The sequence below is a fragment of the Coregonus lavaretus genome, assembly GCF_964263955.1.
Source record: "Coregonus lavaretus genome assembly, chromosome: 5".
Classification (NCBI taxonomy): Eukaryota; Metazoa; Chordata; class Actinopteri; order Salmoniformes; family Salmonidae; genus Coregonus; species Coregonus lavaretus.
In genome coordinates, this window is record NC_139992.1 from 46,022,572 (window position 1) to 46,049,200 (window position 26,629).

The 26,629-nt window shown below is 42.1% G+C and overlaps 1 protein-coding gene across 1 annotated transcript; it reads right to left on the minus strand.

The window, feature by feature from the left end:
* Nucleotides 1-4,315: 4,315 nt before the first annotated feature.
* Nucleotides 4,316-26,629, minus strand: LOC311129852 (ras association domain-containing protein 8-like; the record flags this gene model as incomplete). Its single annotated transcript, XM_084162352.1, has 5 exons — nucleotides 26,592-26,629; nucleotides 10,120-10,293; nucleotides 6,213-7,147; nucleotides 4,710-4,839; nucleotides 4,316-4,419 (listed from the first exon to the last, which is right to left on the minus strand). The coding sequence occupies exons 2-5, from the start codon at nucleotides 10,229-10,231 to the stop codon at nucleotides 4,316-4,318; spliced, it is 1,281 nt and encodes a 426-aa protein (XP_084018478.1). The 5' UTR covers nucleotides 10,232-10,293; nucleotides 26,592-26,629.

A 26,629-nucleotide genomic window follows, 5' to 3' on the forward strand; every position in this document is an offset into this window, starting at 1 on the left:
AAATAACAGTAATGATTTTAGAAGCGGAATTATGGTTGACATTGACCCAATGACATTGACCAGTAAACGCTGCATATGTCGGCTCAATCGGAAATAACCTTTAAATTTGAACACAGATCTTCTGTGATACGGATTGAATCCAGCCATAGTCTATACATTTCTCTCCCAGATCTGCAAAACCAGTGGTGCAGAGAGTTTGAGGTCCAGGGTTCAAATCCATATTTTCTTGTGTTGAGTTATTGAGACATACAATATGACTCAACAAATCTGCCAATCCTTAAGTGGCGCATTAGGATTGTTCAAGACACAGAATCATGTGTGGACAGACAAGATCGTAGCTTCTAATACTGTCAGTTCCTCATTTATTTACATTAGGTAATATCATTAATTGAATGAGTCAGCTATGCCATAATATTAGTGTTGCAGGACAACAAAATAAGTTATTGCAGTCCATAAGTTCAAATATTGTCTTTTCATATTTTGAGTTGAAATCAGCTACAACAGAAACAAACACAAGAAAGTTGGCGGAGTTTCCTTCCAATCATTTACTCTTTGGGCTGGTTTCCCGGACATATCATCAGCCTAGTCCTAGACTAAAAAGTATGTTCACGGGAGATTCTCCATTGAACGTGCTTTTCAATCCAAAACTAGGTTTAATGCTGGATTTAATCCGTATCGTTGAAGAACTCCGCCACAGAGTTTCTAAATCCAGAGGCGCAACATCGAGAGACTTCCGGGAACGCTTGCGAAGCAGACCAGGCCGGGGTTTGAGAAGTCAATGAGAGAAGTGAAAAATTCTTCCTTAGTTGTTAATTTTCTCAATCTAAAGGCACAACCTAGATTCATGCCAATATCTTAAGTAGTTGAACATGTTATTACTCAAACCTTGTGAAAGTGACACGTTTTCATTTGTCTAAAATAACTTTCATATCGAAGGAGTGCCTTTGATTTGACGACCTGCACATGCGCAGTTCGGCACAAGACGACCGTTAGACCCGATGACGTGTTTCTGCGCATGAGCCTAGCTAGCCAATGTCGCCATGTCATCGCCTACAAGTGTGATCAGGGATTTCTATTGGAGAAGCAGTTTATGCCTATCTTCATACTGTACTGTCTTTGGCTGCACGAGAGAAGTGTAAAGGCAATGTTCCTGCATTCGTCGAGACCGCATTCACGGTAAACGTTGCATATGTAGCTCAATCAGAAATTACAAACATTTCAATCGTGCTAGAACGCTGAACTTCAGCGCTACAGATTGAATCCAGCCCTTAATCTGTGCCTGGAAAACCGGCAGTTGATTTCAGACATCATGTTTACAAAGACTGGCTCTTAAAATACTTATAAGAACACCATACTCAGTTGGTGCAACATTTAAGAACAGTCCTAATAGAAATGTAATGCATAGAGTGGATTAGATTTATTTTTACCCCAAGAGATTTCAGTGCAGAGTCATTCCATGTCATTTCAGCGATCCATGACAGCCACCATCTCAGATTTATCAGAAATTGTTTGTTAGAAAGAGGTAAGATTGGCATTCCTGAAACATTATTTTGTTGAAATGTAATTGTATCTCTCAGAAATTAAGCTAATTGATTGCACACACATTAGCCGTTTTTAATTTATAGGATTCAGATAATTCAATACACAAAGTACCCAACATCCGATTTGGACCAAGAATATTCCTTATGTCTTACTCATTGGTAGGAAGAAGTTTGGTCCAGATTTTGGGTACTATGATATTATTGAATATTATCTGAATCCTATAAATTAAATTGGCCAATTTGGGCACAATCAATTTCCTTAATTTCTCAGATCAAATTCTATTTCAACAAAATAATGTTTCAGGAATACTAATCGTATCTGTTACTAACTACAGAAACGATTTCAGAAAAATCTGAGATGGTGGGTGTCAACCCTCTTTCTTGTCCATTTTGAGGTGGAATTACCCTGCATCTTTGGGCCTGTATTGGTAGGTTGTGTCTAATAACCACCAAAAGATGGGGCACTTTTTAGGGTTTAAAACCCCTATTTGTTTACAGTTTGCATTGTGGTGACCTCTGACCTATTATGACATCATATTTGAGTGAATGCACTGGTCTGGGACCAAGACATGTCACCGTAGAAGACAGATATAGCCATGCAGTCAGTAACATACACTGTGATAACTATGGAATACACGTTATACTTCCATACGTATCTATAACTCCACTATCATCGTAAGCCTCTGGTAATTTAAACAATAAAAAACGTAAATGAAACCAAGCCATTAGTGCATGCACCAAGCTGTCCATAGACTAGCAGGATAAAACAAAAGTTAATTCATATTAGGTACAACTATTGTCTCTGTCAGCATTATGCATTATTTTAAATACAGTACAAAATATTCCATAATACTATATAGTGATTATTTACAATTCAGTAAGGCATGCTAATAGTGTACGTCGTTAACAGCCACTGTTCTTGTGTTAGTGGGTTACAGTTTGGTTACAGTTCGGCGACACAGCTCAACCCTCCTTCATGATCCAAACTAGGACATCAGTAATACTGAATGGAACAAGTTTTAGGTCAGTCTGTTGACCTTGATGTATGTCCACAGGCTATTGTTGGTAGGTTCCTTGGTATCTACTAGTCCACAACCAAACAAAAACCACATCTCACACAGTCCTATCTCCACGAGGCTGAGGAGCCACACAGAGTGGAGTTCGATCTATTGACAGATACATTCACAGTCCAATAACAATTCTCTCCATTACAAATGCATCACTTTTAAAGTGGAGGCAGATACAGTGGCCCCTGTAAAGGTATTTACAGGCACGTTCTGTTTGAACAAATTAAGTACATTCAGGTTGACTGCTACCAATCACATTGTCTAATTTGCTTTGGTTCATGTGAGACATCTTTTTAACTTCATAAAAATGATTAGCCATGTAAGACAATAGACAAACCCGCAATTCTTCAAGAGGTTACAAATGAAAAAAGAAAACCACTCAACACAAAGACATTATCTATTAAAACAGAACATGGTAAGTACAAATTCTACAGGCTCTTCCAAAGTAAAAGTGCAACGGAAAACTTACAGCACACTAAAAGATGTCAATGATGAAAGTGAGTAACCACATAAATTGCATAATGTAACATTCTTGCATGTATAATCGATATGAAATGACCAATATTAAGATCCTAGCTAAATGTTTTGTGAGATGTATTCTGCCACCCAGTGGCAGACCAGATTCTACAGCTATCAGTCACAAAAAATCTTCAACAAAACTGATCAACAATCAGTCACTAGATTGCTGTGTTGACCATAAATCAATGAAAATAGTGACGCACACTTTGACAATGGTGCATTGGATCTCTGGAGCATAGCTGCCATGTCTATAAGTATCTGTTGTAATAGCCTTTACTGTTCTTAAAGTCTTTAAAACAGAAAAATACTTATAAGGCAGTCAGATATGGCTATAATACACACCACAGGTCTCACACAAGGTGGCCTATCTGTGTAAAATATGGTTTTCTGACCCATTCCGTTTCTGTAACACATGGATATTAGACTTTTGAGACCTCTATCTTTGTCATGGTTGTCTGAAGATATTTGAATCTCCTCTCTATGGCCTGATCTCAAAAGGACCTTCTTCAGTCTCAACCCCTACAAACATCTGGATTTCCCCATGGTTGTCCAGGGCCAGGGGTAGCAGTTGACTCTTTAGTTAAGTGTCATCACATGACTGTGATTGTGCACTTTACTATTCCATTAGCTTGCTATATGATGGTAACAGGGTGCTAGGTTGTGTTAATACCATATTTCTCACATCTACTCAGTCCTTGTAGATCTTCGAGAGGAAATAGAGAAGTGCACAGAGGTGAGGCTAAAACTTTGTTTGAAATTGGGTCTTCTGTACCTCAAAGATGCATGACTGTTTGAGAACAGCCCAAAGGAGGCAAACGTTCTAAATCCTATAGTCTTGACAAAACTGTTGGGGGTCTCTGTGTGTTCTCATGGGAGAGAGAGGGATCTCATAGAGGAGGAATGGGAAGGATGGCATTGTGGGAGTACAGGGTGGAGATCAGAGGAGGCTAGTGGGGTGAGCTGCAGGAGGAAGCGCTTATTGTAATGGTTGTTTCCATGTGTTTGGTACCATTCCATTGATTCCATTCCAGCCATTACATTGAGCCCGTCCTCCTGTAGCTCCTCCCACCAGCCTCCTCTGGAGGAGCTCCAATGGAGATGATAAGAGATGGATCCTCCAGGGGAGAAGCCAACTCAATTCCAGCAGAGGGTCACTGATGGTAGCCAGCAGAAGGTAAAGGTCAGGGGTCAGACGTAGATGCCCTCAGGGTTGAGGCCTGAAGACACTGGACTCTGCAGAGCCCGGAGGTCACTGGGGAGGAGGCGGGAGGAGCCCAGCCGTTTCAGCGAGCCTGGAGAGAGGGGGGAGGAGGAAGTCATCAAGAAGTCAATGTTAAGTGGTATTTTTAATTTTAAAAAATTATAATTCTTACTTTCAGGTTGAGCAGTTAGTGTGTAGATTTGACTGTGGTGTGACAAAAAGTGACATTACTAGCCATATAATGAGCTTTACAAAAACCAAAGATGGTATATTAACTTCCACTAGGGGGTAGTGTTGGATAATAGAACAATGTTTGAAATGTCTGAGCCCAGATTGGGCAAAAACAATCTGATTAGGATGCTTTGTAATATTTGTGTGTACCTGTGTTATTATCCTGGTCATTGGGCTGGGCTGGTAGAACAGTGACCTTGGTGCCAGTCTGATGGATGAACTGCTGAAGGTTCACCTGTCTCAGCTCCCTGGTCAATTGCTCCAACTCCTGCTCCTTCTCCTGCAACAAACAACCAGTCAACAAGTCATTGACTTCCCCTGCAGTTTCTACTGTCACAGTTCCACTTCCCTGTATACTCGGTTTGTCCACTGATGGGGGCCCGTCTGGCCACTCACGGCTAACAAGCAATTTTATAGATTCATACGATGTTTAAAATATTATATTTTTCTCTCGTGGAATTGTATTCCCTTACATTTAAGGCTATTTGCAGGTGGAATTGTTGCATTGAGAACCTTTAAAAACAGACAGTTTACGGTAACATACATGTTGCAGGTGGTTAAACCCACTAATAAAGGAGCGGTCATTCTAGGCCCCAGCTAAGGAAGAGTTGGTTCTATGGAAAGAGTAATGGAAGTCTAGTCTGGTGGAGTAGATCTGTAGTTCTTTTCAGGCCCCAAAATCACCAGTAGTATATAATTCACCACCCAAATATTTTTTCTTTTTTTTAACCTCACGCCCACTCTATGGCTGCATTTAGACAGGCAGCCCAATTCTGATATTTTTTCCACTAATTGATATTTTGACCAATCACATCAGATCTTTTCACACCAGCTCCTTTTCAGAGCTGATCTGATTGGTCAAAAGACCAATTAGTGAAAATAAGATCAGAATTGGGCTGCCTGTCTAAACGCAGCCTATGTGGTGTACCCCACCCTGTAAGTAAACGTTACATCATGGGGACTAATAAGAGGCTTCCAAAATGTTCCTACTAAAAACAGTAGGGCCCTATTCAATCAAACCCAGTAACTTCAAAAACAACATTCTTCCCAGGCAGTGAGAAACCATGCTTGAATTAATAAACAGTTCTGTTTCATTGTAAACATGATTTTGTCAAGGACATGAATCCAAACGAATATTCATCAGCGCCAGACGAATGTAAAATATATATATATATATTCCAGACATTATGCAGCCCTGTAAAATGGGCTTACATGTCTTAGTTCATTATATTTATTTCTGCAAAAGGTATCATCACAGTATAATCACCATCCAATCAATGATTAATGTTGTTTTCAACCCTATTTTACATAAGGTGTTTGTGTCCTCCAATCAATGATTAATGTTGTTTTCAACCCTATTTTACATAAGGTGTTTGTGTCCTCCAATCAATGATTAATGTTGTTGTTTACAACCCTATTCTACATAAGGTGTTTGTTTATGTACATCATGTATTATTTTCAAAACCATTAGGAATCAATGGTACATTTTAGTATGGCACTTCTCTCTCTATTGCTGTTTCAACCCTTAAGTCTTCATCAGTCAAAGCACATAGGAGCGTAGATTGCAGTGTCTCCAGCACCTGCCTAAAACGCTGAATTTGTGTATGTACAATCAATGTTTTCCTATATATTTGTATTTCTATCAAAGCTCACCTGTAGTTTCTTGCTGGACTGTCCCAGTGAGCGGTCCACAGCCCTGCAGCTGCTCTCCAGCTGCACTCTGTGTTGAACCTGTTGCTCCAGCTCCGCCCTGACCTTCCCCAGCTGGGCCCGGGCCTCCTCCTCGTCCACCTGCCTGCTCATCTCAGTCTCCTGCTCCAGGCCTGCCTCCATGCCCTGAATACGGGTCAGGTATTCCCCCAGCCGGGCCTCGCACTCCCGCACCCGTCCCATCAGCTCCTGGAGCTGCTCCCTCAGCTGCCGCTCGCTCTCCTGCTCGATCTGCAGCTCGTTCTGCCAGAACTCCTCCTCCGACATCTCTACCTCGTTCCTCCGCAGCTGCTGCTCCAGATGCACCAGCTCCTCCTCCAGCACGCTGACACCCTCGACGCACACACCACCATCACCACCACCTCTCTCCCAGCCATGTAGCTCCGCCTCGCAGCCCTGCAGCCGGCTCTCCAGCAGCTGGAGCTTGTCCTTCTGCAGCTGGACCAGGCGCGCCAGCTCCCGGGCTGGACTGGGGGGCACAGACACCACGCCCCTGCCCTGGTTCAGCACTCTCTGCTGCTGCTTGGCCTCGGCATCTCTGCCCTTCCCAAAAATATCCCTCAGGCCCTTTGCCCCAGCTGTGAAGGTGAGGGACTTACGCTTGGGCTCCCGGCGCTTGAGCGAGTGGTCGTTGGCCGCCGGGTGTAGCTTGGCCAGAGGAGGCAGGCTCTGGCGATAGAGGCCGCGCTCAGGGATGCGGGATGAGCCGTCGGAGTTGGGACGTTCGCTGAGGGAGGGGCCGGTGCGCTGGAGGACCAGCTGCACGTCGCTGGCATACTGGCCCCACTTGTTGAGGGACACCACAGGGTTCTCATGCGGGGCCAAGTGGCGCTCTGTCTCCCGCCATCTCTCGATCAACGTGTACCTGCCAGTACGCCCTGGGAAAGAGAGAATAATTTGATCCGATTAATTAATTGGATTCATATAGAGCTTTACAAAGTAACTGAGCTTAGATTACCAATGTACAGTAGTCACACGGCTGAGAAAGAACACATTGTTTGCTATTTCTTGCCACATACCAAAACGGTGAACAGTTACAGACAGACCAGTAGCTAGACTACACTCTGCAGTAGCAACAGACTACAGAGTTCATCTACCATTGACTTTGTCATTGTTATCCCAACCCTAATCTGAATTTTTCACCTCAGCTAAGAACAGGGAAACTCTATGGCAGATCCATTCACAATTACCCCGCTTGCTTTCAGACACAGTTTAGTGGGCGGGCACTGTGCAGTTTTCAGAGTAATGGGTTGTTTTTTCCAGGAAGAACCCAACAGGAATTTCTCTATTCAAATATCGGAGCAGTTGTTCAGTTCCCATTCATGCTAGGGTTGGAGTACGGTTCAATAAAATTCCTCCAGCCCCAAATCAGTGTGTGTGTGTGTGTGTGTTCTGCTGCAGATAAGAGCACAAGCCACAGTCTTTCCCCTCTCAACAGCAGAACCACCGTGAAAGGAACACAGTTGTCATTACAGCTGAATCTGGCTGAAGGCCTTTCACATCAAAGTGGCCTGGGCCAGACAAAAGACTGAACACATACAAAAGAGGCCTTGGACCATAACTCCTGTACTGTTGATGAAAAGACACAGCATTTAACTGTTAGTCCTACAATCATGCATCTGTGCATGGATCACAATGGAATAGCATGTACAAATCCAATGGATTCATTTAACCCTTACATGCTACCTCTAGGACCTCCAAGTATTTTCTCTAAAAACAAATGACCTATGTAAACCATGACATCTCCACAGAATTTTGGTTCTAAGCAGTGCAAAGTGCAAGTGAAAAACTGTGCCGGTATGAACTGAAAACAGTATGAACTGAAAACAGTATGAACTGAAAAAAGTATGAATTGACAGCAGTATTAAATGAAAACAGTATGAAATGAAAACAGTATGAAATGACAGCAGTATGAATTTAAAACAGTATCAAATCAAATCAAATGTTATTTGTCACATGCGCCGAATACAACAGGTGTAGAGCCCTTAACCAACGCAGTTAAGAAAAATAAGTGTTAAGAAAGTATTTACTAAAATAAACTGAAGTTAAAAAATATAAAAATTAAAATTAAAGAGCAACAATAAAATAACAGTAACAAGGCTATATACAGGGGGTACCGATACAGAATCAATGTGCGGGGGCACAGGTTAGTCGAGGTAATTGAGGTAATATGTACATGTAGGTAGAGGTTAATGCAAATAGTCCGGGTAGCCATTTGATTAACTGTTCAGGAGTCTTATGGCTTGAGGGTAGAAGCTGTTAAGAAGCCTTTTGGACCTAGACTTGGCGCTCCGGTCCCGCTTGCCGTGCGGTAGCAGAGAGAACAGTCTATGACTAGGGTGGCTGGAGTCTTTGGCAATTTTTAGGGCCTTCCTCTGACACCACCTGGTATAGAGGTCCTGGATGGCAGGAAGCTTGGCCGTTGAGGTTGTTATCCTGGCACCACACTGCCAGGTCTCTGACCTCCTCCCTATAGGCTGTCTAATCGTTGTCGGTGATCACTGTTGTGTCATCAGCAAACTTAATGATGGTGTTGGAGTCGTGCTTGGCCATGCAGTCATGGGTGAACAGGGAGTACAGGAGGGGACTGAGCACGACCCCTGAGGGGCCCCCGTGTTGAGGATCAGCGTGGCAGATGTGTTGTTACCTACCCTTATCACCTGGGGGCGGCCTGTCAGGAAGTCCAGAATCCAGTTGTAGAGGGATGTGTTTAGTCCCAGGGTCCTTAGCTTAGTGATGAGCTTTTAGGGCACTATGGTGTTGAACGCTGAGCTGTAGTCAATGAATAGCATTCTCACGTAGGTGTTCCTTTTGTCCAGGTGGAAAGGGCAGTGTGGAGTACAATAGAGATTGCGTCATCTGTGGATCTGTTCGGGCGGTATGCAAATTGGAGTGGGTCTAGGGTTTCTGGGATAATGCTGTTGATGTGAGCCATGACCAGCCTTTCAATGCACTTCATGGCTATAGTCGAATAAAAGCAGGGTATTGTCGGGCTGAGCCATACTCACACAGACAGTTCAGTACAGGTCTGTACAGTACATCTCCATAATGCAAAAGAGGTGAACCTTTAAAAGTGGCTCCATGCTGGTTCTACAGCTATTTCTACCTAGAAGCGGTGGGAACAGACAGATTCTTTAAATCTTATTTTGTTGCCTCTAGATGTGGCTGGGGAAATAGCTTCTCATACATAAACTCAGTATCATCATGGGACTACAATACAGTCATTATGTAGTTCTCTCTTCTCCTCAGCGCGCATCTCAATGACACAACATCTATGAATCATCCCAACACAGCTCATCTTGATTCTCACAATCTCTGTTCACCCCCTGTCAACTCTCATCTTGATTCTCACAATCTCAGTTAACTCCCAGAACAACGCTCATCTTGATTCTCACAATCTCTGTTCACTCCCAGTCAACTCATCTTGATTCTCACAATCTTTGTCCACCCCAGTCAACGCTCATCTTGATTCTCACCATTTCTGTTCACTCCCAGTCAACTCTCATCTTGGTGCACTCCACTATCTTTAGCATCTTTCAGAAACAGACTGTCAAATATGCTGCATGCACTGTGGATGTGGCAAAACGCTCCACATTAGAATCATTAGAAGATAGGTGAGGATTCAGCTGATTTGACTAATCAGATAGGTTGTGGGTGTGGCTCAATCCCATGAGGTTAAGGTTATGGGGGTGGGGCTAGTGTCCTGTGAAAGGATGCATTCTTACACGAACTGTGGTAAGGCTTAAAAGGGATACAGTAGTTCACTTTAGTTTGATCTTATTTTTCAACCTATCCCTTGAACTATCCCTTTAATTCTTTTTTGGACAATATTGCTGATGGATTGACTCACCAATGGCCTGGGCCAGGGCGATGACCACCTCCTGGCATGTGGTGAGCTCTGTGACGCCACACACGATCCGCTGCACTCCGTCCACCCACACTTTCAGCTCCATGGCTCTCATCGAGGGGGCGTCGTCATTCCTCCTCCACACAAGGGGGCGCTACACAGGATCTCTCCAGCATTCTATAGAACAGAGAGACTGTCAAATGCTGGGTTTACTATATAGCTCTGTGTGTACACTTTATTCCAAAATGCACACACACAAACACTGAAATACAGACACTCACAAACAATGCTAAATTATCCATCTTACTCAGTAGGCCTAGCCTACGTAGTTCCCAAATGTACACATCAGAGGTTCTGGGAAATCACAACTTTCTTGTTGACTACAAGTGAGATGAGACAGTAAAGAAGATGCCAGTTCATTGATGTGAATTAAACCACTCAACATCGCCTCGTACCTTTGACCACATTGCAGCCGTACCAATAATCACAATAACACACCTACTCTAGTGCAGGTTCCCAAACTCGGTCCTGGGGCCACCTCCCCCTGGGTACACATTTAGGTTTTTGCCCTAGCACTACACAGCTGATTAAAATAATCAAAGCTTGATGATGAGTTGTTATTTGAATCAGCTGTGTAGTGCTAGGGCAAAAACCAAAAGGTGCACCCAGGGGGGGCCCCAGGACCCTGCTCTATTGTCTTATTGCTTTGTCATATTCCTCTCTTATTACTGCTACAGTCAATATTGGCAGCCAGCCAATCCCATAGAATCAGAGCATTGAATTTCCAAACCGTTGCGGGTTACGGGGATAGAAAAAAGCTTATACAGTGCATCGCAGTGCTAGAGACGTTACTACAGTCCCGGGTTCATTCCCGGGCTGTGCCACAACCGGCCGTGATTGATGTGGCTGGCTTCCGGGTTAAGCTGGCGGGTGTTAAGGAGCGCGGTTAGACGGGTCATGTTTCAGAGGACGCATGACTCCACCTTTGCCTCTCCCGAGCCCGTTGGGGAGTTGCAGCGATGAGACAAGATTAAAAAAAATTCTGTTGCAGTTTCTGGTTTCGAGGTACACATTTAATCAATGGAATAATGGGTTTAATGCAGTGTCTGTCGGTCTGTTTCGAAGGCCCTATCTGACGATGGCGGTTCTATTTGGTAATGCCTACGGGAAAGCTTTCTCTGGTCGCTTGCATGAGGAACCCTTTAAACTGCTGACACAAGCACCTTAGCTGAAAGGCACTCATTACAGACCTGGCAAGGCATCAGGCAGATGCAACAGTGCAGATCTGAACCGCTAGCCTCCCGGGCCAGGGAAAACACATATTCCCAGAGTTTAAGCATCATTTTTTATCCCTCTCGGAACGGCCATCCGTTTTCCTGTTTCGTCCCATTATACACCTTCTGATCCTTAACTCCCTAATGACACATGAGGCGGCAACAGCTCCCTTGCCTCTTTAAGCATCTCCATCACACCTGCTGCCAGCCACACAACAATTCCCTGTCACGTTCCCTCTGGTTTGACACCATCCTGCCATGGGTATCCCTCCAAGATGCCTCTGGTTACTTTGGCCTTCCCTGACTGAGGTAGCCGTTCAGGGGCACCACCCTATGTCTACAGGCCTTTGGACGCCCGGAGGCGGTGTTGTGTTCCACTGGGAACTGGCAGAGTGATTTGTAACTGTAGACAGTTACTGCAGAATCCCCAGGCCAGAGCCGCCTGGTAACTGGCTGTAAATAGGACCATTCCCATGCTGCACACAGCTCAGGGGTAGGAGAGTGAGGTGGTACGTGTTCACATGGACATTTTATTTTGTGGGGCAGAGGAGGGGGTAAGGATATGGGATTATATGATACAATGTAGAAGTTTGGTGTTTTTCCAATCTAATAAATTATATTCCTCAAGCATTTGATAAGATCATAAAAATACCCTTTGTGGAATACTGAGAAATATAGATTGGGGTATAGAATCTTGACTACAGGACCTCTGAAGGCAGGAGCTGGGTGTCAGACTGAGGAGCTCCCTGTGAGATTCTCTCTCCATCCTCTATTCTCAACATCTGTCATGTGTTAAGTATAACTGAAACCACCCTTCTTCGACTGAGAGCCTCGATGGAAAAACAAGCTCGACTGCTAAGGGTGAAGGATGTCATTACTTCACAAGAGCAAAATTGTGGTGTACATATTGTACCGTCACAAGCTTGATGTAGTCATTGTGTGCTATAATATGGGAACAAATACTTTTTGCTCCCCTAAAATGGGACTATGTACAAAAAGTGCTGTAATTTCTAAACAGTTCACCCAATATGGATTAAAATACTCTAAAATTAAAGCTGACAGTCTGCACTTTAATCTCATAGTCATTGTTTGATTTCAAATCCAAACTTTTAGAGTAGAGCCAAAAGAAAAAAAAATGCTTCACTGTCCCAATAATTAAAGAGGGCACTGTATATATATATTTTTAAATACATTATTGGGGGGGGGGGGGGGGGGGGCAAATCGACATGTTCTGAATATGCCCCCCCCCCCCCATGTTACTTCATCCTGTAAGGCTCACACTCCTCACATCTGACATCTTCAGCACCCGTACACAAGGACTACAAAATGTATGAATTAGCACTTAGACCAAAGTTATTTCTTCAATGCCAAAGTATTTGTTTGGGGTGAATATCAACAGTTATGGTTCTTTGGTGGATCATGTATAAATGTAATCCGACTCAGAAAACCCTCTCCAAATTGGCTTTGTAGAAAACATCTGTCTTTCATTAGAATGTTGATGTAATTTGGGATGCCTAATGCCATAATAGATGTTATTAAACAATGTGAAATGCATAATCAATTATTATCAATGTGGTAAATAGGCTGTAATGGATGACACAACATCGCTAATCAAATACAGTACTAGTGTTACTGTCTTAATGCCAACTGACACTCAATCATAGTTCTGACCCAAGTTGAACTAACAATGACCACATACACCCAATATTGTGTGTTCCTAATTTGGTATGGACACATCTATGAGAATATGTGTGCTGAAGTCATTCGCCCCTCCATCATAAGATTATCACTTAGTACTGGGTATTAGGCAACCACATGCAAGCACAGCCTCAGAATTGGCAGTGAGAAACTTGAGCCCTTGAGCGTCATTTAGCCTACTTACAGTATTTGAATGCTACACAGACAAAATAGTATAGCTACATGCATAAAACATTTGATAGTGTGTTTTCCTTAATACCTCAATTCTGGTGGAACCACATTCTGGTGGTACCAAATTCACTTTCAGTCAGGAGTGGAAAATGTGGACTTTTCTTCAGTACAGACCTACCTTGACTATAACTCAATCATGGCGCCAGTCTAAAAGGCAAGAGATTGTGTAGCATGATGACCTCAAGATGGCAGGTCTCCTTGGTCTTTGGTGGTTCCCTGCTCAGGGTCCGAGCACATGGCTGAAGCCTGCTTTCCCTGACAGCTGAGGGACTACAGTATCTACAGTTTACCCAGGAAGGGTGGTCGTCTAAGTCCGTCTGGCCTCCACTGAAAACCTGAAGCTAAACTTAGGGTTCCCTTTAGCCTGGCCCTCTACACAACCTGCATTCTCTCCATGCCTCGAAGACGGGGGGAGGGGAGGGACTCTACTGCACAGTAAGCTCACAGAAGGGTGAAAGGTCTGCAGTTTTGCAAAGCTTCACAGGAGAGAAAATGTGAGAATAGAAGTTGCTGTGGTTGAGCCACAGAATAAATTGTTCTTGGATATCATGCTGTTGCTTGTTATGAAGTTAATTTAGTTATTTATTTAGTAAATAGGAAATCCAAATACTATACTAATCCATTAAAAGTACGGTTGATAAAATAAACAGATATTATTCCAGATTTTCCACTGGTAAAACCAAAGATGAACAGGAGTGATAGACCAATGCAAAACGGAGAGAACTTTAAAGGGTCCAAGGATGTGTTCACAGAGGAGGGGGGTTGTTCTAACAAGTGGCACACAAACAAAGAAGCATGCTGACGAGGGGACCGCCCACATGGGCAGTGCTGGCATGACTGGATGCAAACAATATCTCGCCATGGCAACTGGCCTCTGGATTTGTAAGGCCCCAACACAGCTGACCGGATTGGTTGGCACAGCTCTGGGAAAGAACAAACCTTCACTGGTAATTAGGAAATAATCCATGCTTTTCTGTCACTTCACGTTTTTTCTACAATATGGTCAGAGTGGAGTGGACTAGTCTGTGGATAAGCATAAACTCTCCTTTTCAAAGCTAGAGGTAACACAGTTCCTCAGTGCAGGGTTTGTCTGGGTAATATTATATTTTTAAGCACTACAGGCATATTAATTGCTAACCAAGAGAGGAAAGCAGTGGTGCAGCGGATGACATTGAACACGATGACATCATTCAGCATGTTTACTCCGCCTCAGCAATTGATGACCGTCACAGCTACACATACTCATCACACGCACAGACTCTGGCTTACATAAAAAATAAAATAAAAAATAAATGCCATTTAGCAGACGCTTTTATCCAAAGCGACTTACAGTCATGTGCGCATACATTTTTACGTATAATAATAATAATATGCCATTTAGCAGACGCTTTTATCCAAAGCGACTTACAGTCATGTGCGCATAAATTTTTACGTATGGGTGGTCCCGGGGATCGAACCCACCACCCTGGCGTTACAAGCACCATGCTCTACCAATTGAGCTACAGAGGACCATCACAGACACATTTGCAGAATCATAGAAAAAAACACAGCCGCAGCAAAGGACGATAAAAACAGAAGCCACATTATCTGTATGTTAATATTGCCTGGGCTGGCCTGGTTGGGTCTTGGTGCGAGTCTTATCCCCCAGTTGATTGTAAGGGGCCAAACAGAGCCCTCTTCAAGCTAGAATTCGCAGTTGAAACAATAAAGTGTCCACCCCGCCTCTGTTTTGGTAAAAAGCTGAGGGATGGGCCTGGACAAATGTAACCACTCTCAAATTCATAGCGCTATGGATGCAAGGACTGACCATCCATGATATGAACAATTATAGTTTTAACAATGTGGAGGCTTTAAAGTGTTTGTTTACATTTACATTGGTTACAAACATTGGAGCAAAAAAAAGTTTACATTTTTGGTTATGATGGGGTCCAACAGTTAAACTAAACTCATGAGGCATTTATAAGTTATATTCAAGGATCAATTGGTGCCTTCAAAAAGTATTCATACACCTTGACTTAATCCACATTTTGTTGTTACAGCCCGAATTCGAAATGGGTTAAATTTATTTTTTTTCGCACCCATCTACACACAATGTTCTTAGACATTTTTGCAAATTTCTTGAAAATGAAATACTGAAATATCTAATTTACACAAGTATTCACACCACTGAGTCAATATATGTTAGAATCACCTTTGGAAGCGATTACAGCTGTGAATCTTTCTGGGTAAGTCTATAAGAGCTTTGCACACCTGGAATGTACAATATTTGAACATGATTTTATTTGTGTATTCTTCAAGCTCTGTCAAGGTGGTTGTTGATCATTGCTAGACAGCCATTTTCAAGTCTTGCCAGAGAACCCAATTTAAATTAAAAGAATTGACCAAGAAAAAATTATTGATCTTTCGTCTCTCTGAGTTTCATAATTGTCCTTCAATTCGCAAGAGGCTGAATGTATCTCACAAGAGACAGCATCCGAGCGAGCGAAACAGCGCCCCTCTGTCTCTGTATGTGTAGGCCATCTATCTGATGCTGTCTGGTCAAAACGAGTATGACATTGTTGCCGACGGTAGCATTGAATGCAAGTTATGCCAGCGAGCATTTGGCCTCCCTTGATAAAAAAAGTATAAGATAATAGCCAATGTTCCTGGTGCACCAATGGTCCTGGCGCACCAAAGAAAAGTGTCAAGGGAAGCGAGTTTGGATTTGGCTTCACTCCTATCCGATACTTCATTGACAGAAACAACTTGAATTGTTCCATCTCGTTGTGTTGTCCTTCGGTGGCTAGCTAGCTAGCTAAAATTGTCCCTTTCCTAAATTAGCCATGGATAGAGATAGGGATTTGGACTTGTGGTTTTACTTAATTCTCTATACTGGCCAATGATAACGGCGATTCTGGTCCAACCATAAATCATACATTGTGCCCCTGGACTGAGAGGATGTTAGTTCAATATGTAACTAGATGTAGAAGGTTAATGTTAACTCGCTAACGTTGCCCATGAAAGGAAATTTGGCTAGCAAGCAAGCATTTTAGCCAGGTATTCTAGGACAACAAAAAATAAAAGCGTGTTCTGTATGACAGTATCATAGACCATTTCGTCAACATGAAAGAGAGGAGGACAGCATTGGCATTTCTCTACAAGTAGGGTGAGTCAACATGTTTTTTCTACTTGCAAGCGCACGTGCACAGTCCCACACAAAAATCTAAACCATGGGCAGCCACATCATAATTAGCTTACGTTGACTGGACTAAATTGTTTTTGGTCTTTTTTAGTTGTCACTGTATTAGACTAAGCATAGGTGATTTGATGATGTTGAACTTGAAATGGTGCTGGAATAGTGGAGGCAGCTCCTGTTTTCTTTGCGACTTAAGGTAACTCTGTGGTTCTAAATCAATAGTTGTTTAGTAGTCCAAAAATGTCAGAAACATTAACTTGCTGTAGGTCATGCAACTGTTTGTTATATGCAATATGCTTTGTGGACTTCTATATGCAATATGCTTTGTGGGTTGCTCTCCGGTTTTTTGATTTTTTTGTGAATTTATTCTGCCACTGTGTCTCCTTGTCTCTGCCTTAGGCCTATATATCACGGTGTCAAGGCATATGAACTAAGATTTTAAAGCAAACAACGCAATTATCACATAGGTTGTAATATGGCTTTCTTTTTCCTGGCTTGGCTTTCCCAGTGATTTTACCCACGCACCGCTACAGATTGTGGACTAACTACAATGTTGTTGATCCATCCTCAGTTCTCTCTCATCACACACATTCAACTCTGTAACTGTTTTAAAGTCACCATTGGCCTCATGGTGAAATCACTGAGCGGTTTCCTTCCTCTCCAGCAACTGAGTTGGGAAGGACGCCTGTATCTTTGTAGTGACTGGGTGTATTGATACACCATCCAAAGTGTAATTAATAACTTAATGTCTGCTTTTTATTTTTACCCATCTACCAACAGGTGCCCTTCTTTGCGAGGCATTGGAAAACCTCCCTGGTCTTTGTGGTTGAATCTGTGTTTGAAATTCACTGCTCGACTGAGGGACCTTACAGATAATTGTATGCGTGGGGTACAGAGATGAGGTAGTCATTCAAAAATCATGTTAAACACTATTATTGCACACAGAGTAAGTCCATGCAACTTATTATGTGACTTGTTAAGCACATTTCTACTCCTGAACTTGTTTAGGCTTGTCCTAACAAAGGGGTTGAATACTTACTGACTCAAGACATTTCGGCTTTTCATTTTTTATTAATTTAAAAAGAAAAATCTAAAAACATAATTCCACTTTGACATTATGGGGTATTATCTGTAACCAGTGACACAAAATCTCAATTTAATCAATTTAAAATTCAGGCTGTAACACAACAAAATGTGGAAAAAGTCAAGGGGTGTGAATCCTTTCTGAAGGCACTGTGTATCTTTAATTTAGAAGTCCAAAAATGGATGTAGCAACTAAGGATTTTAGATTTAACGGAGATCTTCTTTCATTTACCAGCTCTCCATTGCATAGAGCTTATCAGCCTAATTGTACTGAAATGTTTTGGCTGTATTTTATACTAATTGTTGGTATGGTGACGATGCCTTCATGCTTCTGAAACCAAGCCAAGGGAACTCTGTCCTTTGAAAAAGCTAATATAAATGTCAAAGTGGGCGGCTAGTCTTTCAATTGTGGAAAACTGGAAATGTCAATATTTTACCTCAACATATCCCTTGGAGAAAGTGATATTTCATTTTGATGCAAATAATTAATTGGAATTAAAATGTTTGGGTGCTGTACTGGAAAGAAAATGGATAGTATTGCTGATTGCTGATTGGCAGTCGGCATCATCAGTCATTTGTCAAATATCTCCATCCCCAACCGTTGCATTGTATGAATTGCATGTCCACGTTTCCAAGACATGCCATTCAGCCATATTCAGCGGGTGAGATTTGCCCAGGTAAGCCCCTCAGCAGGAAGACCACAGACTTGCCCCACTCTCTGCCCTTCTAAAATTACACTTAATCTGACGCCAGCTTTACTGAGTACAGACAGATCCCCAGGCAGCCAAAATCACTTCATTTCCTGGTGACATAGGTTGGAGTAATGAATCAGGCAGAGATGAACTGCTACTGACCCAGTTCTGAGGCTGGGAGGCTAGCTGCAGATATCAGGCATGGCATCACAAACAGCATGGCATTGGCAGAGGAGTTCCTAGGATGGGCCTACTTAGAATTATAGCTCAGAGAATTCCCAAAATTTCCCAAAAACTGGGTATGTTTACAACACTTGTTACAATGCTTGTTTAAAATGTGACTGACATTTCTTACTCACAACACCTGAAACTGGAGCCTAGACTTACCTTTCTAGCTGCATATGCAACGAAACCTTAGCCAGTCACCAAACAGCGAGTGTGGCAGCCAAATGGCTCACTGTCATCAGAGTTTAAAGGGGTTCAGTTTATAATGAAGGCAGGCAAGGATGTTAAGTGAGCCTTCACATACAGTGGGGAGAACAAGTATTTGATACACTGCCGATTTTGCAGGTTTACCTACTTACAAAGCATGTAGAGGTCTGCAATTTTTATCATAGGTACACTTCAACTGTGAGAGACGGAATCTAAAACAAAAATCCAGAAAATCACATTGTATGATTTTTAAGTAATTAATTTGCATTTTATTGCATGACATAAGTATTTGATCACCTACCAACCAGTAAGAATTCCGGCTCTCACAGACCTGTTAGTTTTTCTTTAAGAAGCCCTCCTGTTCTCCACTCATTACCTGTATTAACTGCACCTGTTTGAACTTGTTACCTGTATAAAAGACACCTGTCCACACACTCAATCAAACAGACTCCAACCTCTCCACAATGGCCAAGACCAGAGAGCTGTGTAAGGACATCAGGGATAAAATTGTAGACCTGCACAAGGCTGGGATGGGCTACAGGATAGGCAAGCAGCTTGGTGAGAAGGCAACAACTGTTGGCGCAATTATTAGAAAATGGAAGAAGTTCAAGATGACGGTCAATCACCCTCGGTCTGGGGCTCCATGCAAGATCTCACCTCGTGGGGCATCAATGATCATGAGGAAGGTGAGGGATCAGCCCAGAACTACACGGCAGGACCTGGTCAATGACTTGAAGAGAGCTGGGACCACAGTCTCAAAGAAAACCATTAGTAACACACTATGCCGTCATGGATTAAAATCCTGCAGCGCACGCAAGGTCCCCCTGCTCAAGCCAGCGCATGTCCAGGCCCATCTGAAGTTTGCCAATGACCATCTGGATGATCCAGAGGAGGAATGGGAGAAGGTCATATGGTCTGATGAGACAAAAATATAGCTTTTTGGTCTAAACTCCACTCGCCGTGTTTGGAGGAAGAAGAAGGATGAGTACAACCCCAAGAACACCATCCCAACCGTGAAGCATGGAGGTGGAAACATCATTCTTTGGGGATGCTTTTCTGCAAAGCGGACAGGACGACTGCACCATATTGAGGGGAGGATGGATGGGGCCATGTATCGCGAGATCTTGGCCAACAACCTCCTTCCCTCAGTAAGAGCATTGAAGATGGGTTGTGACTGGGTCTTCCAGCATGACAACGACCCAAAACACACAGCCAGGGCAACTAAGGAGTGGCTCCGTAAGAAGCATCTCAAGGTCCTGGAGTGGGAGTGGCCTAGCCAGTCTCCAGACCTGAACCCAATAGAAAATCTTTGGAGGGAGCTGAAAGTCCGTATTGCCCAGCGACAGCCACGAAACCTGAAGGATCTGGAAAAGGTCTGTATGGAGGAGTGGGCCAAAATCCCTGCTGCAGTGTGTGCAAAGCTGGTCAAGACCTACAGGAAACGTATGATCTCTGTAATTGCAAACAAAGGTTTCTGTACCAAATAGTTCTGCTTTTCTGATGTATCAAATACTTATGTCATGCAATAAAATGCAAATTAATTACTTAAAAATCATACAATGTGATTTTCTGGATTTTTGTTTTAGATTCCGTCTCTCACAGTTGAAGTACACCTATGATAAAACTTACAGACCTCTGCATGCTTTTTAAGTAGGAAAACCTGCAAAATCGGCAGTGTATCAAATACTTGTTCTCCCCACTGTATGGTCAACTAATGTTAAAACTGATGCCCAGTTTTCAATTTATAGTGAGCCAATATGAAAGAAAGAGGGAAACGAAATGCACTTTGCCACACAGAGAGTTCTTAGTTTTGTTAGAATCAGGGGAGGTTATTATTAGTAGTAGATTGTTAGCCTTACACTCAGTTAAGAGAAGTTCATTTGAAGTCACCCAGTGAGGTTAATGAGGCAATAATCTACTGTGCCGTTGCAGTGACTCGCTGGGCACAGCGAGAGTCTATTTCCTGATCTTATTCAGTGCTGGAAATGACTGAGCAAATGCTGCTCCTAGAAAAATACTAGCACTTGGCTTTTAATCTATAGTTGGAAAATATTAACTTTCAAATCAATTCCACTACATAGGCTTCAAGAGTTTCCAAAAATAAATGACCTTTCCTAGTAGGCCTTTTCTTGAAAGATCACAGGATGCTTGAATGAGCTCACTGAAGTGTTGCATTGTTGGACTGACAGGGTGGTACTGGCTAGTCTTGCTTGGCCAGATTTACTAGATGACTTTACCTGAAGATTGGAAGATTTGCCTCAAATTATAACAAAAGCACATGCTTAGAACCTTGTGTTTTGGATGGGTTCAGTACAAAGAAGAGACACATGGTAGAGCTCCACATGGCCAAGTGTGGCTGTCCAGATCTCTAACAGTCTGCTCTGAAGGGGGGGGGGGATTAGTGCCTCATGGAGTAATTGGAGGGAAAGACTGCAGCTTCTAATGAATCTCAATTTCAGCAGACCAGGGGTAGTTCAGCAGGACACCATGTGAAGTATCTTCAAGTTAAAATACAAAATGTGCCTTTAAAAAAAAAAATCTACTGATGCTACTTATACAACAGTCTGGTGGTCTATTGTAGTCGACAGACTTGATCAAAACCATATCTTCCACTACTGGTGACAATACCAGCGTAAAAACAAAAGTGATTTTTGAATCTGCATGTTTGGTTCAGAACGTTGTTTTGTAAAATAATGCACAGCCGCCTTTTCCAATTAAGGCCAACCTTAACGAATAGGAGTAGTGAACCAAGACACATGGCTAAATCTTCTCACTCTGTTGGTCACATGCTAAAATCACATCACTCAGGCTGGCCGCCAAATCATCTTTCACTGCATCGCTCCTAGTGAGAAAATGTGGAGCCTCAAAAGTTGAATGTAAGCAGCTTGGGGAGAGTAATAAGCTGTTAACCCTGTAAGAAGAGGAGCTTATGTTGACAACAGGGGCAGAGAAAGCCAAGTAGTAGTAAACAGACCACAGCATGCAATCTGTCATGTGTTTTCACAAGTTCATCTGGGTTCTCAATAGTCCTCTTAGTAAGGCGCTCAATATTGAAAATGTTTACATTTCAAAATGTTTAGTAATACACGAAATATAATAAAATATAAATATACTGAGTGTACAAAACATTAGGAGCACCTGCTCTTTCCATGACATAGACTGACCAGGTGAATCCAGATGAAAGCTATGATACCTTATTAATGTCACTTGTTAAATCCACTTAAATCTGTGTAGATGAAGGAAGAGACAGGTTAAAGAAGGATTTTTAAGCCTTGACACAATTGAGACATGGATTGTGTATGTGTGCCATTCAGAGGGTGAATTGGCAAAGCGCACCAGTTTGAGTGTCAAGAACTGCAACGCTGTGTATCAAGAATGGTCCACCACCCGACGAATGGAGGCTGTTCTGAGGGCAGAAGGGGATGCAACTCAATATTAGGAAGATTTAAATAATCACAGCTTGATGAGGAGTTGGGTATTTGAATCAGCTGTGTAGTGCTAGGGCAAAAACCAAAACATGCACCCAAGGAGGGCCCCAGGACAGAGTTTGGGAAACCCTGTACTAGGCCACTATTGTGAGCTTATTGTATGAGGAGGATTTCACAAGGGAGTTCAAGTAGGCTAACAATTTGTGCTACTCTATAACAGCATCTAGATCAGAGATTCCATGCATGGGTGAGAGGCAGGGGTACACAACTCCTGTCCGGCTAGAGCGCCACAGTATATGGCGGGTTTTCCACCTTGGCCTTTCACAGACTGATTAAGACGTGGTGTGTAGACCCTCAAGACACACTTGTTGAAATAATAACTAGCTTAGCTAATCATCTGTTGTTATATGGAGTGTGTACCCTTTGTTTTACCTTTAAAAAATAGTTTCATCCAAAAACAATGGGCCCTAAACATGTGCAACCTTCCAACACCCCTCCAGCTATGCTCAACAGAGAGGAGTTTTAGCCCATTTTTCACTTTAAAATGTATGCTAAATAAAAACCAATGATTTAAAAGTTAAACGAAACATACAACTCTATGCACAAGGACTACTTTTAACAATTTCCACAGAAAATTTTACAAAAACACATTTACTTGAAGAACAGTGCAGATGCAATGTTAGGTAACAGAATGACGGCGCAAACAGCACAAACAGTCATTCTGTTACCAAACTCTGCATCTGCACTGTTCTTCAAGTAAATGTGTTTTTGTCACATTTTCCATGTATGTTGTTAAAAGTAGTCCTCATTCCTTTGGTTTATTTTAAGGATGAACTTTAATTCCAACTGTGGGTCTTGGTAGGCCACCTGTAATTAGCCCAGTGTATGCACTCCAGCATTGAAATAAGACCCACGACTCTGGAGAAACATACTCAGTCTCACCACATGGGGGGAGGAGGCCTACAGTGCGGGGGAGTCAGCCCTCAGTAAAGGCCTAAACCTGGGGGTATCTCTTGATGTCTGAAGCTGCCTGAAAACAACTGTTTCAGCCCCACCCACTGTACAACTCTGGTAACCCCTCAAAGATGTTGGACCCCCTGACAATTATATTTGTTTTAGCTAAAACCCACACTATAAAAAGTACTTCATCCCCAAAGCTGGTCTGCTCTTTTAGGTTTAGCAAAGGATGTTTTCTAGTGTCGTTTCACTCCAGCTGTACTGTATGACTCCGCTCACCTCTTCCCAGTATTTTATTGGCAAGCTAGAATACTTAATCACTGCTGATAACATTCAGCAAATCCGCCCGTATAACACCAACAATGCCTCATTTCCTGTGATGCCACTCATCAGGTATGTCACCATTAACAGGGATGAACCCTTGTTTGTGTCGTTCACCGGCTGTGCTACAAGCCTGAATACAGTCTCATACTCCTAAAACAGTTTCACAGGCCTTTACCTCACAGATTAGTATAAATCCTAAAAGAGCTTTGAACTGTGACACAATGAAAAGTCACGTCTAACACAGCCCCATACACAGACAGTGTATTGATGTGAGGAGATAAGTGCAGAAAAGTGCCTGGAAGTTTGTCAGTGACAGTACAAACACGTGTTGGCACTTCCAGTAGTCTGCTGGAGTTCAGTGGGTTGTCTGTGTTTGATTGCACATTGTCATACCATGTAAATCATTCAGTAGCTGTTCACTTGTGAAGGGCAAAATAACCAAACCGAAATATATTGGACTTGTTTTAAATCGTAAGAGCACACAGCCACAATTTGAAAAGATGTGAGTGTTTGCTTTTTCTGCAACTTTTTTAAATATGTTCTGTCATTTAGCAGACGCTCTTATCCAGAGTGCTTTACAGTAGCAATTAGGGTTAAGTGCCTTGCTCAAGGGCACATCAGCAGATTTTTCACCGAGTCTGCTCGGGGATTCAAACCAGCAACCTTCCGGTTACTGGCCCAACACTCTTACCCGCCAGGCTACCTACTGCCCCTTCTGCTGTCCCTTTTACAACTTGTAGTTCCACTTCCAGTGGGTCTTTATTTGACAATAGGCCTACTATTTCTACTGCTTTAATAGGAAATTACTGGTATGTAATAACAATGGTTACTTTCTGGTAAATAACTGGTAACAACATGGCATGGTGCCTAATGGTGCCTAGCGGTACCTGTTTAAATGAATCCCAAAGAAACAAACAATTAATTGGTTATATACCCTGTAACTTTCAGTAAATACCTGGTAACTTATGTAGCATGAAATTAAGTGCTACTCTATATGTCCTTGGCAAGAAGCTCAATAGGGACTCAGACTCCAACTTGTTACAAACTTAGTCAGCAGAAAACAGCACTGCCACATCAAACAAAGAAATGAGACGGAAGGTTCAATTAAAAAAAGCAGCATTAATACTTTGGCCTGAAAATGTGTTTTTTTTCCCCACTGTCAAATAAAATAGCAAAATTGTGAAATATAGAAGGAACAGTGCCTTGAGAGAATGCCAAGAGTGTGCAAAGCTGTCATCAAGGCAAAGGGTGGCTATTTGAAGAATCTCAAATATAAAATTTATTTTGATTTGTTTAACACTTTTTTGGTTACTACATGATTCCATATGTGTTATTTCATAGTTTTGATGTCTTCGCTGTTATTCTACAATGTAGAAAATTGTAAAACTAAAGAAAAACCCTTGAGTAGGTGTGTCCAAACTTTTGACTGGTACTGTATGTCAAATCTGTAACTAGGCCACTCAGGACCATTCAATGTCGTCTTGGTATGCAACTCCAGTATATATTTGGCCTTGTTTTTTTTATGTTATTGTCCTGCTGAAAGGTGAATTCATTTCCCAGTGTCTGTTGGAAAGCAGACTGAACCAGGTTTTCCTCTAGGATGTTGCCTGTGCTTAGCTCTATTCCATTTTTTTTATCCTAAAAAACTCCCTATTCCTAGCCAATGCCAAGCATACCCATAACATGATGCAGCCACCACCATGTTTGAAAATATGAAGAGTGATGTGTTGTGTTGGATTTGCCTCAAACATAACACTTTGTATTCAGGACATAAAGTTAATTTCTTTGCCAAATTTTTTGCAGTTTTACTTTAGTGCAGGATGCATGTTTGGAATATTTGTATTCTGTACAGGCTTCCTTTTTTCCACTGTTATTTAGGTTAATATGATGGGGTAACTACAATGTTGTTGATCCATCCTCAGTTTTCTATCACAGCCATTAAACTCTGTAACTGTTTTAAAGTCACCTTTGGCCTCATGGTTTCCTTATTCTCCAGCAACTGAGTTAGGAAGGACACCTGTATCTTTGTAGTGACTGGGTGTATTGACACACCATCCAAAGTGTAATTAATAACTTCACCATGCTCCAAGGGATATTCAATGTCTGCGTTTTTATTTTTACCCCACTACCAACAGGTGTTCTTCTTTGTGAGGCATTGGGAAACCTCCCTGGTCTTTGTGGTTGAATCTGTGTTTTAAATTCACTGCTCGACTGAGGGACCTTACAGATAATTGTATGTGTGGGGTACAGAGATGAGGTAGTCATTCAAAAATCATGTTAACCACTATTATCGCACACAGATTAAGTCCATGCAACGTATTATGTGACTTATTAAGCACATTTTTACTCCTGACCAAGACATTTCAGCTTTTAATTAATTTGTAAACATTTCTCAAAACATAATTTCCCTGACATTATGGGGTGTGTAGGCCAGTGACACAAAATCTCAATTTAATCATTTTTAAATTCAGGCTGAAACACACAAAAAATGAATACAATGGCATGAATGCAATGGCACAGTACTGTAATTTAAACAAAGCCTATTGCATGAACATGATGACAGGTTTGATTGAATCCAACCCCTTGTGTCACACAGAACTTTCACATGGGCTGGAGCATTTCACAAGTTTGCTACTTGTTGGCCTCATTGGATACATTTATAAAAATAAATACAAATCGCTCACCAATGTTTAATATATATTTGTAGCATTTTTCAGGTCCTGCTGACACGTTGAAGCGAGTTAGTGACCACACACACTTTTTCTTATGATATAAATACCATAGACATTCAAAGTGGCAAGGTATTTTCTCTGCAACCAATCCAGATAGTCAGAGATTTGTTTTGGTCAAATAGCCTACCCAAGGGGGCCCTACATCCAAAATTCCCCTAATCCCATTTGGCAATATCTTTTATGTGATTCAGACTTTAATTTTTTACCGAACTTAATATGAGGCCACCCAAAATGTATGTGGGTGTATATTTCTCTTGGTAGAAACAACACAGATGAATTAACTCAATAAAAATCCATTGGCTATACCACAGGCAATGTTACATTTCCAGCTATAGGCACCATCATACTTGAGTTATGTTGGGCTCTTTTTTCGCTCTTAACGCTGTACTGCGTAGTGGCCTTCTATGATGGGTAAAGCATTGGCTGCGCTTATTACAAAATCCATTTACCTCTTTCCAGCCGCAGTCCTCCGGCTAAAAGTATATGA